The sequence below is a fragment of the Athene noctua genome, chromosome 3 (genome assembly GCF_965140245.1).
Source record: "Athene noctua chromosome 3, bAthNoc1.hap1.1, whole genome shotgun sequence".
In the NCBI taxonomy this organism is placed as follows: Eukaryota; Metazoa; Chordata; class Aves; order Strigiformes; family Strigidae; genus Athene; species Athene noctua.
Window position 1 is genome coordinate 5,950,951 of NC_134039.1, and position 19,963 is coordinate 5,970,913.

General features: G+C 40.0%; 1 protein-coding gene across 1 annotated transcript in view; it reads left to right on the forward strand.

Moving 5' to 3' along the window:
• The window catches only part of VWF (von Willebrand factor), a 146,453-nt gene that overhangs the window by 87,905 nt on the left and 38,585 nt on the right, over positions 1-19,963 (forward strand). The window contains exons 32-37 of the mRNA XM_074901829.1: positions 530-694; positions 2,967-3,010; positions 7,406-7,583; positions 11,565-11,785; positions 12,793-12,985; positions 13,625-13,966. Of these exons, the coding sequence (XP_074757930.1) occupies positions 530-694; positions 2,967-3,010; positions 7,406-7,583; positions 11,565-11,785; positions 12,793-12,985; positions 13,625-13,966 (1,143 nt within the window). The remainder of the gene's footprint in view (positions 1-529; positions 695-2,966; positions 3,011-7,405; positions 7,584-11,564; positions 11,786-12,792; positions 12,986-13,624; positions 13,967-19,963) is intronic.

Genomic DNA, 19,963 nt, shown 5'->3' on the forward strand with positions numbered 1-19,963 from the left:
ATTTGATCAGATTCTGTGCTCACCTATACAGGAATATTGTTTTGCTATCAGTATGTGCTGCATGATGTTTTTTCAAGTTTTCTGGCTGTAGTCTCTGTACCTCGTCTTCCTCAGGTGTTCAGCTGAGGAACATCAACTTCCTTTGTAGGTTGCTTTGGGAGCTATTGAATAAGCCATGAGTAAAACAACAACTATCAAATATTATTTTTTTAATTTACATGGCTTGAAAATTATCCAGTTGCCATGTAATTGAAGAAAGAAAACAACATATTGAGATTTTTTTTACATTTGGAAAAAAGTGAAGATGATAATGCTAAATCTGCAGTGAAGTTTTGTTGACCATGCATGATCTTATTATGCTTGGGACTAATAGAGCTCATCTTAGCTAACACTGTGATTAGAGCATCACTGTTTCTGCCCTTAATTGCCTTTAGCCTATGTGGAGGGAGTGATGCAAGTAATCCATGTTGGAAATGAAAACAATACCTCCTTCTCCTGTGCATTGCCTATTTAAAACCTTTCTTCCTAGGGGTATCCCTGTTTCCAATTGGAGTTGGAAACAGGTATGATGAAGAGCATCTAAGAACTTTGGCTGGACCATCAGCTGTTAACAGAATCATGAAGCTTCAGAATTTTGAAGACTTATCCACTATGATCACATTGAATAGTGAATTTATCAAAAAAGTGTGCATGGGTAAGTCCAATATAGTTATAGCCTCATAACTGGAGCAAAACCCCAAACCTGAAATGCCAAACCCACGACGATTCTTGATTTGAGAGGTCAGTCCAATGTTCCTTTTTTAGTGTTACCTAGACCACCACCATCACAGGTGTAAAACAAAATTTAAGCCCTTTCCAGCATGTAGCCAACCACCATTCTGACCAACCAAATTTCAGGAAGATTTTAAAAAGTGCTTAGGCCTGAACTTTCAAGCTACCGTCTTATTAATAATCAGTGCTGGTCATTAACTGAAGGACACCAGGAAAGCTCAAGCTGTCATGAATGAATGAGGGCATGCATCAGGAATGTTACAAGTTACTTGCGAGTAAAAATCTCAAATTACATATTTTTTTTAAATAACACGTTTGCTACATGTATGTCCACAAAGAATTCAGCCAAAGTGTAATAAAGAAAAGAAAAAAAATAATAATTAACTTTTCCTGGAAAACAAATACTAGAAAAAAAGAGTAAAATATATTAAACAAGCATTCACTTCTTTGTAGATAACAATGCCCCCCATTTAGGAAACTTGCTTCAACTCTGGCCAGTATTTGACTACTTTTGCCTCCTTGGTCTCTGTGCATATAGAAATTTATTACTCGTATTGTTGTAGTTTTTTATATTGCAATAGCATCTATGTGTCCTCTCCACAAACCACTGTCTCATCGTGTTAGTCATTGCACAGGTTTTTACCAGCATTACAAGGGCTTAGTTACGTCTCCGTTAAAATAAGTGGACTTTTTTGCGGAGCCAAGTACCACTAAGAATGAGGAAGTTGCAGAGTGTGCACAGTCCAGCTTAGAGATATCCGATCAGTCTCCACTGGGATCACTTCTGGCATTTTAAAATCTCTCCAGAGCATCAAACAGCTGCCATTTTCTAGATTTAAACAGCTGCCATTTTCTTTCTTTTCTTTTAAAATAAGCTTTTAAAGATGCATTTCCTCTCCTCACACTGTAAAATATGTGATGTCCTTGCCCTAAATTACATTGATCCAAGATATAGGATGGGGAACAGGAATTTGAAACCAGTCACTATTTTCTTATTGCAATCTGTGCTATAACCTATTGGTACTAGAGATGAAATCTTGTATTTTTATTAAAGCTTTTCCAACAGCACAAAGCCTATGCCTAAAAACTTGGATGATAGGTATCTTAGTTTAGATACCTGGATCTGAAAAATTTAGCTCTCCCTTTTGCTGATGGTAAAGCTTTTGCTACAGGGTAGGAAACAATCTTCTTATCTTTTGTGTTTTGTTTGGGTTTTGGTGTTCTTTAAGATTTTAGTTTTGTTTTACTTAAGTTTCTTACAATCTGTAAAGTACAATTTTTCCCTCCAGACTCATACAGTTGGATTTTTTTGTACGGAGGGAGTCTTACTTTATGTATGGAAGCGTACCAAAAATAATACTATTAAAAAGGTTTAAAAGATTTCCTAAATGCTTTCAAAATACATTATTTGTCCTGGAAAAGACAGAGAATTTAGCATATAGATGCTAGCATAGCCAAGTATTATATAGTTTGCTGGTCAGTGTTTTAATTTCCTAGACACGTGCTTATCACATTGTCATGTCATAGTACTTATATGAAATTACTTTTCATATATCTTTAGGTGTGTTATGAGAGCACGTAAACATAGAAGCTGCAATTCAGTGGGTGCCTTGTGATTCTATAAAAACCTGTCCATCATAGTAATGCTTGAATGTAAGGAAACTGAATCTGAGTATTCTTATTGCAGCTATTTTCATACCTATGCTACTTGCTGACAGATCTTATCTTGGTGTTACTCACTGGATTTATCTTTCTGCATTTAATAAATGTGTGTATGCGTGAGTGTGTATATTCTCATTACCTGATAATTACCAGAAATATTCTCAACTGATCAGAAGATTCAGAAGTAAGGCTGGGCCCTGCCTCAGAGTTAAAGCCATGATCTTTTAGGTACCATCTAGGCAGAGCTGTATGTCAGTACAAGGAGTTCGGTATTATTGCAGCCTAATTATTGCTCACAGCGTGTTTTGGGACCAACGTCACTGCAGAAGTCAGGTAATGCTAATAGTAACAAAGCTGGTATGCTCTGACAGATGCCTGCAGTCTTCAGGTAGGGATTTTCATGTTTTAACACAAAAAAAATCTCCTTGCAGCCTAGGTCATGATTTTAAGTGAGCAATCTGTATTTTGGTGACCAGCACTTAATGGTTGGCTAAGGGAGTGAGATGGTTAAAAGATGTCTGTTTCTCTTTCAGACCCTGTCAGAGAATGTATAGATGAGGATGGAAACAAAAAGAAAGTAAGTGTATTGCCTGGGTCATCCACCTGGCTTTCAAGTTACAAAGTTCATGCAGGACCATCAATACCTTCATAGAGAATCTGAAACAAAAAGTGTTGGACAATATTAAGAATTATTTTGGAGGTGGAAAATGTTGGCTTTTGAACTGATGGGATAACTTTGCACACAAAGGGAGACCTTCTCTAACAACACCTGATCTTGCAGTGTGTTGAATGCTATTGAAAGCAGTGCAGAGCCAAAACTTTTGACAGTGTGTGTCTTCCTTGACAAACAAAAATGTAGTTCCATCTCCTGGTGAAAGAAATTCTGGGAAAGCTAAACATGACCAAAAGAAAGGTGCATGTAGAGGTGGAGGCAACATCATTGTCCAGATCCTTTCTTTCTGCTAAAAATACAAGCACCTTGTCTTGAGTAATTGAGTAATAGTCATCCCTCTAGAGAAATTGAGTAATAGTCATCCCTCTAGAGAAAACCATCTCTTAAGTAATGAAATCAAAGTTCTTAATATTCATTTGCAGAAAATCTTTTATTAATCCTGAAAAAAATGGTCAGAAATATTAGTAAACCTGTCTGATCTCTCAGAAGTGATCCACTCTAAGAAAGGAATGATGTAGCTGTTACAAGTGGTTCAGTTCCTTCATCTCAGGTGAAATGGCAAGGTTTTTGAGTGTATATGATACTTCATGCGTTTAAAAATATTAGCATAAGCTTGTTACATGCTTTTTAGTAGGGGGTTCAGTTACGAGTTCTACCCTAGGATTTATCTCGAACTTCCAGTACGTTAAAAATATTCCTTTGATTTTTCCCTTGTGAAGACATGATCGTAAGGAAGGATGTGGCTAATAAAGAAATGCTTATGAATTGTATAGCCACAGGAAATATATTTATATCAAAGCTGCCTGACGTGATTGGCCTCACTCAGCTGGCCAGAACACAGAAAGGCTTTAGCTAGATCAGACACTAGGTATAACCTGGTGACTTTGACGCTGACAACCTAATTAAGAAAAAAACAGCTAAAAACTAAACTTAAAAATCTGTCCCAATTAAATAAAAAAAAAATCAGATTCTTGTTGTTTATTCATTTGAGTTGCATGTATCCAGGCCTCTGGGCTCCTAGAAGCAGACACAGGTACATGTAGATAAGTGCTGGCAAGGCTAAACTTGAGTTTCAGACATGGCAGGTTCCATTTTTGTGGTGATAAACTTAAAGCACAATTTCTGTTCTGGCTAAAATGCTTTTGGAAGAAAAGAGGCCAGGTTCCAGTCCACATAAAAAAGAACTACGCTTTCAAATGGTAGCTTTGAGGTGGATTTTGTTTTAACTTTTCTGTCAGCTTGAAAAAAAAAGGTTTTAGAAGACACTACCAACATGGTAGCCATTGCCTTTTGGAGCAGGCTGTTGAGCATCCCGTGGTGCCTGAGGACCCTGTGGAAGTGTTCTGCCTCTGGTGTTCAGCATCCACATGCTGAGCTCCCCTGCTGCCTCACATCCCCAGGGATGAAGAATCAAGGGTCTTTTCTAATTCAGAAAACACAGGTTCTTACGCCGGATCCATAATATTTCAAGTGTTGATCGGAGAGTTACTGGAGGAGGCTCAGTTACCCAAGTGGGATGTCTGTCACGCACCTGGAGGTTGTGAGAACAGATCTTTTGCATTTTGCAAGAAAATCAGAGTTTTCAGGATCGCAGATCTCAGCCTAAATCCTATCAGTTTCATAAGTGATATGCTTTGTTACATTTTCTTTGTTCCTACCTCTACCCTGGAAATGACTGTTGGAGGAAGATTCGTGGCTAAGGTCACTGTTAGTAGCAGAAGGACAAAAGATCAAATGTGCTAGGTCAGGCCCAAAATCCACGCAATCCCATGTATTATGTGGCCAAAACCAGAAGTCAGGGAAGAACATAAGTAAGTAGATATGAAAATTCCCTGAACTGTCCTAGACTTGAACGATTTATGACTCAGGGACACCCTGAGCTGCGAGTGGCACCTTTTTGGGTTTGATATTCTCAATAATTTTCTCCTCCATGAATTTGTTCAGTCGTTCTTTGAATCCATGTAAGTTTTTAGTACTCATCCAGTGACAAGGAGTTCCAATAGTGCTAAATACAGGCTGTGTCAAGAAACACTTTTAATATTTGAATTTGCCGGCTGACAGAATATGTGAATGATTGTGATAGATTACAGGGGTTTTTTGATGTAGTTCATTTTCATTAGTAGTCTTGTTTTGATGCTTTTAAGCATACATAAAGGTGATAATAGAAGTGTAGGTACTTGTCTTCTAGTGGTAGCACTTCGTCGTGAAGAGATCTGTATAGAGATCTGCATTTCTACTTTATGTATGGTGGTAAAACCCACATTCCTGAACTAGCAGTTTCTGTAACATGACTTTTCTAGGCTTGTTCAGCACTTGCTTTAGAGAAGAGCAAACAAACCAACCAACCTCTGACTAAATTAAAAGGTGCCAGCTGATGAAGCTGGTCGAGGAATGTGGCTTTCCCTCCTGCAGATGCACAGTAAGAGAAAGCGTGTGCAAGTCCAGGTCCGTGGGTTCAGAGCTCCCTCAGAGAGGAAGTCTGAGGCTTCCTCCGGTGTGCTGGCAGGCTCATCAGTTTCAGCAGACTTATCCTTCACGATTTAGAAACTTCTGCTTTTGCTTTCCTTTCTGTCCTATTCTTACTCCTACGATTTCATATCAATTGGGATTTAGGCTTTCTTTGTCTTCGGAGTCCCTGCATTTTCCTCTGCCCCAGGACTCCTGGCTTTTTTGGATCCTTCAACTGATATTTTTGTTTTAATGTGCTGTGCTTTGCTTTTCTTGTTCAGCTCTTAGATGTTTTCCAATAGATGTCCTGTTAAGGAGTGAAGCGAAAACAATTAAATATGTGTGGAAGCCAGAGGGTTCTTTGCCAGACTTGCACAGCTGTAAATGTACCCTTCCAGGTGCTCCACTTCCAGCGAGTTGTAGGCGAGACAACTCTAATTAAAAAACACTCAATTTCTTCCTATCTAAATATTTTTTCCATACTTAAAGCTCCTCATGTTGCTTTTTCACAGCTTCCTCTAGGCTCACAAGCCTGAAATGTATTAAGCTTCTTTCAGGACAAGTTGCCTTCTCAAAGTCCTGAAGCATACAAGCAGGTCGAGTAAATTAACTCATATTTAATACGTAAATTTTTCTGGCTGCAAACCTGGCAGTTCTCTTTTAGACTTGATGGTATCACATAGCTCAGAGATACAGAGCACTAATTCCACATCACTATTCCTGGTTTGCACATTAGTGCCAAGAATAGTCTGTGAGTTATGTTGTGGTTACCTGGGTATTTTATCACTTTGCTCTTCTCTTTCATGGGGATGATGGGTAAGCTGAAAAGAAAAGGATGGGAAGTGACCTTGCCCAATAACAATCATCTTTTCTTCCCCACATGCTGCTGCTTGTGAATATCAAGAAATGTTATCCAGTTCATAGATCCGCTGCCTCACTTGTTTACTAGTGCTTCTGGACTCACCTCTGTATATATCTGGAAAGGGCCGTTTCCCACATTTGGCGATGTTCTTGGGAATGCAGACCTCAGGGATGAACACTGTTTTGAAATTCATTGAGCCTATTTATGGACTTCAGAGCTCTGCGGGATTGGGGCCAGGGAGCTCAGCTTTTTGCATATATGAATCTTGAGATATTCCAGATTGTGACCACATCTATTCCTCTGTCATTTAGTAGTATGCAGCCCCGATGCCTTAAAATTTAGACTGTCCTTTAGAAGATGAGTATATTTTACATTTTGTTTTTAATTTTACAGAACAACTATGTATGTCTAATAACATTAATCTGGTAAAGGAACAGTTTCCCTTCGGGAAGGGAGGAACTGTTTTAAAGTTTTGGAGTTGTGGATAAAATAACTAGAGTATTCCACGCCTTTCTAGCTTGGAACAAATATTGTTAATTCCTGCTGTGTCATGACCATCTGTGCTCAGAGCTCTTTCTAAAATAATTTTATGGCTTATGAAAACTGAAGTCTTTGACATTTAAAGAAAAGCTAAGGGAAATTCTTTGTTGACTATGCTATCCATGCATGCTGTAGGATGGCTAAGCTAACAATAGATGGAGTACCAGATACTTCATTCTGCTGTAACAAAACATCTCCTGTTCTAGACTATTATCTTTTGCTTGGAATTTCAGAGTCTATTTCTTACAGTGTTGCTAATTTAAACTTTCTTATCCTCATGAAGTCCTTAATGCACTGCATTCTATTGTTTAATTATCCAAGGCTAATTTGAGTAGCACTGCTGTCAGTGTCACTTTACTTGCTAGCTGTAGGATTGTGGCAGCAGTCAAGTTTTGCATTTTCTTCCCCTCTGCCCATGTTCTTTTCAATATCCATGTCTCCCTATCTAGCCTGGTGATAAATGGACATTACCGGACCAGTGCCACACTGTGACATGCTTTCCAGGAGATTACACAGTTCTGGAGAGTCACCAAATTAACTGTGAGAGGATGCCAAAACCAGTATGTCACAGTAATCTTCCTGCTGTAAAGATTGAAGAAACTTGTGGCTGCCGATGGATGTGTCCATGTGAGTATCTATCTTTGCACGTGTGCCTCTGCCTCCCCATCACTTGAAATGTTTATCAGATGTATAATGCCGAATGGAGCTTCTCAGTCGTTGTGCACATCAAAGATGACTGAGGTGGGAGGAACTGGTGCTGTACGCTGGTTAAACAAACAGCTGGGAGTGTGAGACTCTCACTGAGGCCTGGAATGTGTGATGCTATTTGCAAGTTCAGGGCCACTGCGAGCTTATTTTTTTACATTAGCATAGCTGCAGTGTTTCATTGGAGAATCTCACACTCTATTTCCAAAGCTGTGTGAAGTGAGGAGGATGCATGGAAGAAAACAAATTTATCTTAGCAAGCTGTAAGCAAGTTATGTATTCGTGGTCCACCTCTAGGCTTGAGGGCTTGACCTGACCTCAGTCAAGCACATGTATTAAAGAAACAAAAAATGTTCCCTGCCTCCATAAAAATCTGACACTGAGTATCTGAGCAGAAGTGGTAAACACTGTGTTATTTGGCTGAGATGACAGGGGCAGAAATTAAGTGCCTCCACTCGCATTTACAGGGTGGAGGGATTCAGCCATTTATTAAAAAGAGAGATACCTTAGAAATATCCCACATATGTGAAAGGAAGACTTGAGGAAGGAAGAATGATGATTTCAAGCAGAAAAAAACAAGCTGAAGCCTCCAGGTTGCCCCGGTGCTCAGCCAGATGCCCTGTCAGATGAGGTGTAGGCTCAGCCGCTGGGTCTTCTCAGCCTGAGTTTGGGGACAGGGTCTTCTTTCCTCTCCATGGCAAATGCACAATAGTCATATACTTGATTTCCAGAAAAATTAGTCAAAATGTTTATTTTGAATTAGATGTCAAAAAGATCAGGTCCAGTAACCCTTAAAGGTTGTAACTATGCAAATAATGCATTTCTACAGTCCAATCGTGCATGCTACTACAGCTAAAATTTGCAGAAATCTCCAAAACAGGAACATGTAGGTGTTACAGCATTTAAATGATGTTCAGAGCCTCAATCTCTCTGGCTTTGAGCATTAGAGGACTGTACTCCCCAACATAATTCTGAAAATTTGGTTTACATCTGAAGTCATATGATTACTTTTTAAAAGTAAATCAGATTCATAAAATCACAGGACAGTTTGGGTTGGAAGGGACCTTGAAGAAAGATCATCTAGTCCCAACCCCCCTGCCACTAGCCCAGGTTGCCCTAAGCCCCGTCCAACCTGGCCTTGAACCCTTACAGGGAGGGGGCAGCCACAGCTGCTCTGGGCAACCTGTGCCAGTGTCTCACCACCCTCACAGGGGAGAATTTCTTCCTTTTATCTAATCTAAATCTCCTCTCTTCCAGTTTAAAACCGTTACCCTCACCCTATCCCTACATCCCTGATCAAGAGTCCCTCCCCACCTTTCCTGTAGCCCCTTTCAGCCCTGGGAGACTGCTCTAAGGTCTCCCCAGAGCCTTCTCTTCTCCAGCTGAACCCCCCAACTCTCTCAGCCTGTCCTCACAGGGGAGGTCAGAGATCAAGACCTTCATGGCCTCCTCTGGACCCACTTGAGCAGGTCTATGTCCTGTTCTATAGAACCCTGTTCCATAAAACCCTATATATATATCTTCTCTTTTTAACGTATAATCTCAATCTAAAATGTCCTCTGCTGAACTAGCTGTTTGCAGAAAAATTTCTTCACAGCACTCCTTGAAACACCTGAGCTGGTTAGACATTCAAAATTTTAACACCCCAAGTTTTAGCATTTCACATTATCCAAGCCCTTTAAAGCTAACATTTCTGTTTTGATGTAAGTACTTCAAAAAGGTAGAAGGATTATAATTGAATAATCATAAATATTTTATAATATTTAAAAGATACTCTTAATGATACCTACCTATAAGAAGTGCATCTGTAATAATTTTCTAACTACATTGAGAACGACATGAAGGCATTGCTTTTGGCATTCAAAACATGTCTTCATAAAAAAATTACTGAAGGGATGAAATGAAAATTACCATTTGTACCGTTAGCTGATTATCATGAAAAGACCTATAGTTAACTTGGGGTTGATGCCGTTTTACAAGAGCTAACAATTGTCTAACCCTTTATTAATTTAATCAGCCATGATACCTTTTATTTTTTTCTCCCAAGATGTTACAGCTTGTGAGGGACAACTAGTAAATTTTCATAAGTTATAGAAGGAGGGGATAAAAAAATCCCTGATCCCACACAGTTGATCAAAACCCTGTGGGTAAAGTACCTTTGTTTCAATGACTACACAGCGAAACCAGGGTGATGCTGGTTCTGATGCCATATGTGCTGAAGTCAGAGCTGAAACTCTCAGCAATCCATAGACTTTGGAGACGGGCATAGCAAAGTAGGTGCTTAGTAGGAGGTCAGTGTGCTTCAGAATCTCTTTGCTGTTATGGATGGAGGCTGCAGGAGCATGACAGTGTGGGCTTGACCCTCACGATTCAGTGAAGTAGTATTCAATTATTTAGAGAGCCAAAGCACACTTTCAAACAATTATTTGATAGTGCAGATGATATGACAAACGCCTGTGCAAAGAGGAAGCACTTGAAAAACTCTTCTTATGTCATATAACTGAGTTCAGAAAATAGATCAGGAGTTTCACCATAAAGGCACTTTCTTGCTGAACTAGTTACAAATTTTATGGTAACATTATTTGCAACGTGTGATTCATGGCTATTTGGTGGGTTTGGTCTACATGGATTACATTAATATATTTTGTGCTGCAGAACACCTGTGAGAAATTTAAAACAATTCCCATTATCCTTAGAATTTTTTCAGATGTCCATGAATAAAAAAAGATGGAGAGACATTGTTTTATCGTGAACTTGTTTCACTGTTGTTTGTACATGAACTTTGTAAACAAGTACAGTAAATTATCTGAAAATGTTCCAGTGCTCCAAAGGAATATATCTCTTGACAGTTTGGTGCCTGACGGTACACAAGATAGTCGTGCTTTCTGGTGTGGGTTTTTTTTTGTTTGTTTTTTGGTTTTTTTTTGTTTGGTTTGGTTGGTTGTTTTTTTTGTTTGTTTTTTTTTGTTTGTTTGTTTGTTTTTGTGTGTGTGTTTTCTTTCTTTTTTGAAGCACAAGTTGCTGTTTGTTGGGAAGTTGTTTAATTTCCTGGGAAATTAAGCTTGAAGGTCAATGAATGGGAAAAAAATTCTTCTCAAATCTCAGTCAGAACCCAAGCAGCTGAATTATTAACGATGAGAATTTTCTTCCTCCATGTTTAGCTGATACTGCTTTCATTGTCCTTATTATCTTTAAGCAAAAGATTGCAAACGCATGAGTCAGAAGCATCCTTTTGCTCAGGTTTTATGTTGGTACTTGTAAGATTATAATCCTCCTTGTTTTCCAGTCTGTGAAGACAAGGAAGTGTTTATAACCTAATGAGCAAGACACTGGGCTGTCTGTTGACCGTTGGTTTAGCCTATGCATATTATTTCTCTGCCCTTTCCCTCTTCCCCTGATGACAAAAAAAATGTCCCCTGGTATCGACTTGTGACATGTATTTGGTAAGAATGAAGTAGTGTTATTTTGTTCCAAATGTAATATTGTACAGAATAAAATGCAGTACCATAATAAAAATGCAATGCAAAAAATTAAAAACAAGTATGTTACAGTCTTTCTACAAATATGGAAGGGATTTTTCCCTGCTTTTTCGTAACAAAGGTATTAATAAATTACATTCAATATGAATAATTTCATGGAAAGGGATTTTCTATGAGTTTATCCAAATCTTTTTTAATACTAATTGCTCCAGACAAAGATACTTCAAAAAAACCATGTGATGAAGTATTTATCGAAGTTTCTTATCAACGATTTTCTGCAGCATTTGCAATTCATTACCTTCCGAGCTCTCTCAATTAATTGGTTCCACATGCCCATAATGATTGTGGAGAAATAGTCTGATACGAACAAAAGCAAATGCCTATATTGTTTTTTTTTTTTTTTTTTTTTCCCATTGATTTGCAGGTGTCTGCATAGGAAGTTCATCTCGACATATTGTCACTTTTGATGGGCTGAATTTTAAGCTGACTGGCAATTGCTCCTACACCTTGTTTAAAGACCTACAACATGGTGTTGAAGTTCTGCTCCATGAAGGACCATGCAGAGCAACGCCGAAGATGAACTGCATGGACTCCATTGAAGTGAAACATCGTGGCGTATCTGTTCAGCTCTTCAGTGACATGGCAGTAAGCTCAATGCAATGAAGTGTGATCTGTGCATTGTCTGCTCATGCTATAGAATTCAGGTTCTGAGGACAATTTTTTTTCCCCTTTATCCAGTTTCTGTTCCCCTTGCAGCCTATTCTTAGGCTTCTGAGCATAAGACTTGTTTCAATTTCATGATACAATCTACATTCACATAATGAGCCAGGCATGTTTCTCCTCTTATTCTCCCCGTTGTGCTGGTATGACAATGTCAAAAATATGGGATTTGGCAACGTCTCCCTGATGCTTCTGCCAGAAAGGCAGGGATTATAGACAGGACATACTGCACTCTGATTCTTCTCTTTTGGCACAGGTCCTTTAAACAATGTTATCATTTGGTGCATGGAAGAGCAGTCTATTCTTCACAAATCTATGCGTGACTAGCTAGTTGAAGAGCTAGGGAGTTGGTTCTTAGCTTGTGCGCAGATGGATCTCAGTATTAGAAGAAGGGCCAGCTTAGTATGCATTACATCTATTTTATAGGCAAAGTATTCAAATTCAGTGTGACACATTTTTCAGTCTCTGGCCTCTTCTTCAGACATAAATGAGTTGGCTAGCCTGGAAAGGTGATCTCTTCTGACTGGTGTAGAAAAATAGGATGGACGAAAACACCTGCACCCAGTTCTGCATGGTGATGGACAGCCTTGACTTTCACTGAGGTTTATTGATAATCAGGGTCTGTAGGCAGCATTTTAACTTCATGGCGTTAGATCGCTCATCTGTAAATATGTGATGCTGAAGGAATGCGCTCATATAAGAAAATGTTGAAAGGGCTGTTCATATAACACACAGAATGAAGGTCAATTAGTTCTGTATGTTTTTAGATTCAACAGCAAGTTTCAGCTTGCACCATTGATTCTTATGTCCAGATTCAGCTGGATCTTCAAGTACTTGTGTCAAATGTCAAAATGCGTCTCAACTGTAAGACTGGGTTGATTTTAACTGCGCTCTAGAACTGATGTGATGATCTTGCCTTTTTTTGAAAACAGGTGGCTGTTAACGGTGAAAGGGTTCATATCCCCTATTCTAGTAGTTTGTTTGAAGTCACTGTCTATGGAGCAATAATGCACGAAATCAAGTTTTCCCATCTTGGACATAATCTCACATTTACTCCAAGAAACAACGAATTTATTCTTAAACTTAATTCAAAGAGCTTTTCTTCAGGAACACAAGGGCTTTGTGGTAAGTTTGAAAGCCAGTAATTTTAATAGCTTCCTACTTGGGCTTGAACTGCTATTTATGTTATTGTAATTTGTGTGGCCCTGAACCTGTAAACCCTCTAGCTGAACAGATCCCCCATTGCTGGCACATTGCTAATCCATGTAGGTTTTTCTACTATGACCATCAATGTAACAGCTAATTGACTTCCAGTAATACCTCAGAAAGAACAGGCTAGACATCACTCATGTTTTACTTACTTCACATTAACTTTTGAAGGAGACTTTTTAACTTTACATTCTTTACATAATACATTTATGTGAGAGACATGACCTGCGCTTGCAGTGGAGGTGGAAGGTTTGTAAGGGGTACTACTACCTGGGAGAATTAATTCTATGGTGTCCTCAATGGTAGAATCTATTGTAGAGCTTATACCTCTGTGGCATAACCTATGCCTCCTGTAATAAAGAAACAGGAAACAAGACCCAGGGTTTTTATGCCTCTCTTGATAATAGCTATAAGGGATATTGTTCATTCCTCTTCCCGTTGGCATTCACTGAGCAGCCCCAACCAGCTCTGTCTGTCCTGTGCCTGTTTTCTCTAGGTTTATTTTATTGCTGACTATACTCAGACTTTTTACTTTCCTTTTACTCACCCTCCTAGGGGTGTGTGACCAGAACCACATCAATGACTTCACATTACGTGATGGCTCTGTCACTCCTGACAGCAGCGTGTTTATCCAAGACTGGACAGTGGAAGAGCCGGGGAAGATCTGTGAAATCCAGAGAGAAGACAGATGCCCTGAGCACGCAACGAGCCTCTGCCGCCTTCTGCTCTCTGATCGGTTTGCACAGTGCCACAGGGTAATATCCCCCAACATGTTCTACGAGGCCTGCACAGAGACCAGCTGCTATGAGGATGAAGCCTGCGAGATGATAACTTCCTACGCTCACATCTGCATGGAATATGAGATCTGCATAGACTGGAGAACACCTGATTTTTGTCGTAAGGCGTTTATGCTCCATTACAACTGTTACAGAAACTACCTTACTTGGTGATGGTGGTGACAACGACCATCTTGTTGGTGTGATATTATCTTTTGAGTGCCATTGTAATGAGGCAGAAGCTCCAGATCAAGTTTCCCGTACAAGTCGTATTACAGATCTAATAACTCTGCTGCTGCTAAGTTGCTTATAATGGAAAAAGTGTTTTTTTAGTAAGCTGCTAACTAGTAAAATGCAAGGTAGTTATGCAAGGGTAGACGGATAACCTATGAAATAAAAATACTGTGAGAGCTGTGCACGGGTAAGCACAGCACCTGACTCTGCAGCTCCAAACCATCGTGGGGCCAGGTTTGGACTGAGAGTCTGAGCTCTGATTCTGCCAGGCAGTTTTAGCTGCAAATATCATTTGGTACAGAAACTTGAGGATCTGTACAAAGCGGACAGGGAAACTCATAATTTGGACTAGTGGAACTGCTTCCCAATCTACCACTGTCGTAACTGCACATAATGGCATAAAATAAGACTTTTCTCTGTAATAGTTCCACAAATTCCCCATGTTTCAACCAAAGCCTAAACCTTTCAGACTGTGATGGAAGAGGTAGTGTGATTTTAAGTTCCTACTGCAGTGAAAAATTGGAGAATGGCCACTCTCCGTGCTGTCTTTTCTTGCCAGAACATGCCAGCTACACTAATCAAACCAGGTGTAATTTGCTTTGCAAATCCAGGTCTCCTTCTGGCTGTGTTTTTCTTGTGTTTTGAAGGTGAAGAGTTTGTGCTGTGAGAAAGCAGTATAGCAGGGTGTGGGTCTTGCAAACTGCCCAGAGCCCAGTAGAAGCAGGGCAAGCATGCCAATGCTAAATTCAGATGGTTGTCACCTGGTATACCTACTCTCCTAAATTTTTATAGAAGTTCTGCTCAATCCTCCTGGCTTTTCCTTTTGTTTTATTTATTTTATTTTTTTTTTATCCTGACAGCCCTATTATGAGGCATACCTAAAGATCTTCCAAAACTGCAACATGTAGTTAAGTACAAATAAGGAACTCTTGAGGTGGCTTCTTCTACACCTTCTCCTGTTAGCCTGTCTGCAGTGATGGTTACAGACATTCATTTATCCACTCAGAGTGTTTCTGGTTTAGTCAGAAACACATCTGAGATGTGTATGTATGTAGACATTTTCTTTCCCAGCTAGGCCATTCATGTAGTGTCTTGATATCCCAGTTGGTTTTGCATCTGCTGCCTCTCCAGTTTAGTCACTTCTTGTTGTTGTCTTGCTTTCTTTCCCTCTTGCTGCCCAGATACTTTTCATTTCAGAAGTGGAGGACCAGCATCCTAAAGGCATGATACCACAAAAACTCACTACATGTGTTTGTTTTGTTCATGTTTTAAACCTAGAGGGAATGATGGGATAAGAGGTCATGAACGTGAATGTGAACTTGGCCTGAACCTCCAGTTAGTGTCTAAAATAACTTTCCAGGATAAATTATTGAAGAACATGTTACTGTTGCAGACTGAATCTTGTAAGATCCAACATAGTCCATTAGGAGTACAGTCATAGAAAACAGAGGGAGAATATTGCCAGCCATTTTCCAAATTCAGTGCTTCAGTCACACTTTTGCAAATTGTAATGTCCAAGGCCAAATGTCTGTGGAGTACCTTAATAACTCTGCAGTTTTCAGATTCCCATCTTGTTACACAGCATGTACAAGGATAGATAAAGAGTCGCCCATTTTAACTTTAGTTACATAAACCAGTCGTTAGTGTCCTAGTCCTAACAATAACATCTTCCTTCAAACAGGTGCGTGCGTGCAACTGCCAACAATAAAATTGCAATTACAGGGACGTCATACAAGTTACATTAATGACTAAATAGACAGAGTGCAGCTTAATCGCTCCACCACTACATGTTTAATAACAATGGTGTGGTTCTGGAATACCTTGCTTCCCTCTTCCCACTGTAGTGGATCCCTGTCATTTTTGTAAACTTTGTTTTGGCGTATTGTCGTGCCATATTGGGACGTTTCAAGCAGTAAAAGTCATTCCTGACTGCTCTGCCTGGATGGGTGAGTGTACTCACCGCAATATCTGATAAAGACAGGGCTTGTTCTCTATCCTGTGCTTGTTCACTTCCACTGCCTGAGATTTCCTTGGTCCTTTTTGGATGTGTTGAGTGGTATCTGGTAGACGCCAGCTTTGTGTCAATGGATGGAAGGAAACTTTACTCCAGGGTAAGAATGCACAAGTGAAAAAGATCTTTTTTTTTTTTTTTTAAATTCCCCCACCCTGTCACCAAACCCCACACTTAGCAGACTTAAGTTGCAGCAGCCTGTAGCTTCCACTGATAGCCTTATAATCCTGAGGCATAGAATATGCCCCTCTTGAGCAGGCTCCCCCTCACAGGGAATGCCTGCTGAATAGGGTTTCCACTTCAATGACAGTACAGGCTTTAACTTAATGGGAAGATCATAGGAATTTCTAACAAATCACTGCGTTACTAATATTGACATATGTTGGGATTCAGTGGAAAGGAAGCTTTATTCACCTGGAAATAGGATTGTTTATATAGTGATTAATGAATGGGCTGATATCTATTAATTCTGCAGTTACAAAAGAAATTACAGCTGATGTGGAGGTGACCAAGTCAGCTTTGAACTGTGTAGCTCAAGTAACAGTAGCAGTCAGCAAATTTTGCTCAGAAAGCAGAAATACTCAGAAGATAAATGACAACAGCAGCAATTGTTAATCTTCATATGCTGATGCTTCCATGAGTGCTTCTCAGCAGCTCTTCAAGCTCATTTGTGTGCAGTGTGGATGTGCTCTCTAGGCACTTGCTAATCCTAGCTTGCAGATGAATTGTATTTCGATAGGTAGTTGATGCTTGCGTGGTGTATGAAACAATCCTCTACTCGGTACGGCTCAGTAAAGCTGTGGCTCTTTGAGGAGGATGCCAGTGGCACTCAGAGGCTGCAGGGATTCCTGGAAAAGTATTTTGTTTGAAAACAACATTTTTCATGAGCCGTTCTAGTTGTTGGAGGGGTTTATGTTTTGTCTTTTGCAAGGCCCAGGTTAGAAAGCAAACGTGTAACAGGCTGTGCCGGCTCAACTGAGGGGCAGTGACATCTGGCAGAGAAGCAAGAATGAGGGTCAGGAGGAGGAGAGAGAAGCAACGGGATACAAGAAAACTTTAAAGCACCTCTGCTACGGAAGGATTTGTGTAGTGGAGCTACTCTGAGATTATCCACTGCTGTTGGTTCACTCTGCGAGCAGGGCGTGCCTCTGGTGAGGACAATAACAGCTGAAGGATTTAAACCATGACTTGGAAATCAGCAGTACGGGGGTGGCTTTGCATCTGCCTACAGCTGATCTGGGACAGTTTTTTCTCTTCCTTTTCCACCTCCAGCCATGCATTCCCACTCCTTTTTCTGTGCTGGTGGTAGTCCTCTCGTTGCTGCTTGGTGAACTGTGAAAACTAGCTGTAGAAGGGGAAAAAAAGTGCCAGCAGGAAAGAACAGCTGAGGTGAAGAGATTAAGGAAGGGACAGGATTGCCCCTTTTGATCCGCAGCACTGATCCAAGTTGGTTTAACGTGGCCTTGAAACCGCTCCCAAGAACATTAGAAAAACCCTTCTAAACTTATTCCTTTGGATAAAGAGGACCCTTAAGGGAGGTTTAGGAAAACTATGCCTGAGCAATGCAGGGAGGTTGACTGGCAGCTGATGAGCTATTGGCCCTGGTGAAGTGTTCACTCCAGCTTGTCACTGGGGTTTTAATTGTCCTTTTGGCTGCACACGACGGTACAGTGAGGCAAAAGGCAAGCCAGCAGTACGTGACCTCAGGAGCTAGCTAAGTTTTGCTAAATTATGCTACTAAGAAGAAAGGAGTGTTAAATTATACTACTAGTAAGAAAGGAGTGGCATTGTCACTGGAAAAGATGTATGCATTTCTCCAGGTGTCACAGGCTTGAAAAACATCCATCCCCTATCCATTTAGTCCTTCAAGCAGGGATGCTCTGTCTTGTCTCAGGTGTTTGACCCACAAAGTCAGAGTGAATCCCAGTGCAAACTCTCACAAGATCTTTCACTCTGAATTTGTTAAGTGGTTTATTTTATTTTGATGGACTTGCACCTTCTGTAGATCCTCACAGAGGTTATTTTCTCCCAACCAGTATCTACTAGGAATAGCTACTGTAATTTAAAGGAAAAATAAGCAGCTGAAGAAGTGTCAGTACTTAAATTGGCTTTGAAATAATTTACAGGAAACTGTTGTGGGTTTTTTTTGTTCCCCCCCACCCCAGCTTCTCTTCTCTGTTTGAAAGAAAAGGTCATGTCTTAATGGAACCAACAAACAGAGTACAATATTAATACATGATCATAGTAACATCATACAGGCTAGTATTTGACGTAGATTTCTTTTGAAACTGCTTTGGCAGAATTTCTCTTTTATTACTTGCTTTTCAGCCTTATTTCCCTCTTTTGCCAATATCCACAGTCTTTTCCTTTTCATTGAGAAACAAGAGGCATTTGAGGTGAGCACTGAAATACCAGTCAGGAGGGTGGCTTGTTGAAATACTTGTGTTTGAGGCTGGCTGTGGGGAGTCCTTCATGCCTCCTCACGTTCCATACCTCGGGCAGAAGTTTCCCTACAAAAAGCAGAGTTACCTGTAACATGTAGAGACCTGACCAAATCTCTGGATCATAAGGGCAGCAATGTGTCTGAGGTGGCTTTCCACAATCACCTGGTTGTCATTGTGCCAGGAGGATGAAAGGATGGTTAGGAAGATTTTCCAGGTTTTGGAGTTTATCCCATCTCTTGGCACTGCTTATGCACATCTTATTCCCATATCCACAAGGACAGAGATGGCTTCAAAACAAGGGCATTCATGTGATCTAATTTATATTTCCTTTGCAAAACATAAGAACCTCATTTCGTTCCTTCCTTGAAAAAAAACATTGCCATTTTACACAGGCACACAGGCTTTTTTAGCATCTCTTGAGTGCGGGGCATGGTTCTTCATTGCATTTTTCACACACTTGGCTCCTTAACACCAGCCAAAGAGGAGGGAGGAGAAGGGGCTGTTATATTAAGTACATTTAGAAGCTTTAGCATTGGTATTCATTCTGCTTGAGAGCTGTCCAGTTTCTATGCTGATGTGCATCAGCATTAAACTCTAAAATAAATTAACCTAATTTTGTACAGAGGAGGTTTGCTAGATTTGCGTTAGGGCTAGCGGTAGGTAAGCAAGATGAAAGCCAATGTAGTGAATATATTTACTAACAAAAAAGTAAATTCCACACTACCTTAAGAGGTTCTGTGGATGTATTTTTACACATTAATTAGAGCTGACATGAGACCATCACAGGCAATAAACCCTGGGGCTTACTCTAAGGCACCTTGTTTAGAGAAATGTTTGTGGAAATGAGTTTTTCTGGAAAACACAGCATAGTCTGGGTACCTGCTAGTACAGGTTTCTAAGCAGGTGATTTCTCCTGTTTTACTTGGATAGAACTTTTTGTGTTTTCAGAATCCAGCCGAAGCATTTTACGATGGAATTGGACTCCCCATCATGTTTCTGTGGCTTTTCAAGTTCCTTTGCATCTGCTGAACTGTGATGGTTATCCACACACATACACACACAGCCATAGACCCCAACACACCAGAAATAATTGAATTTAGCATGGTTCAAAACAGAAAAGGGTTAATGTTAAAGACATTTCTGTTTCCTTTGGCTGCTAAGAAGGGTGTGTGTAGACAGTTCAGCTGCTGAATGCTTATTTAGTTGGGAGCTCAGGTCTTCACTGAGTAATTTTCCTTCAGTGTTTTTTGTCAGGGGACTGAAAAAGAAGTTTTATAAACCTCACAGCAGTCACAGACTGGGAAATAAGAAACACTTTTTCTAATTGAAGCTGTAGAGAAAAATAAAGTAGGCTTAAGGGAGTACACAGTATAGAAGCTGTGTCCATAAGTTTCTTAAATAGCCGTAGCCTTAGTTTTGTGTTTGCTTT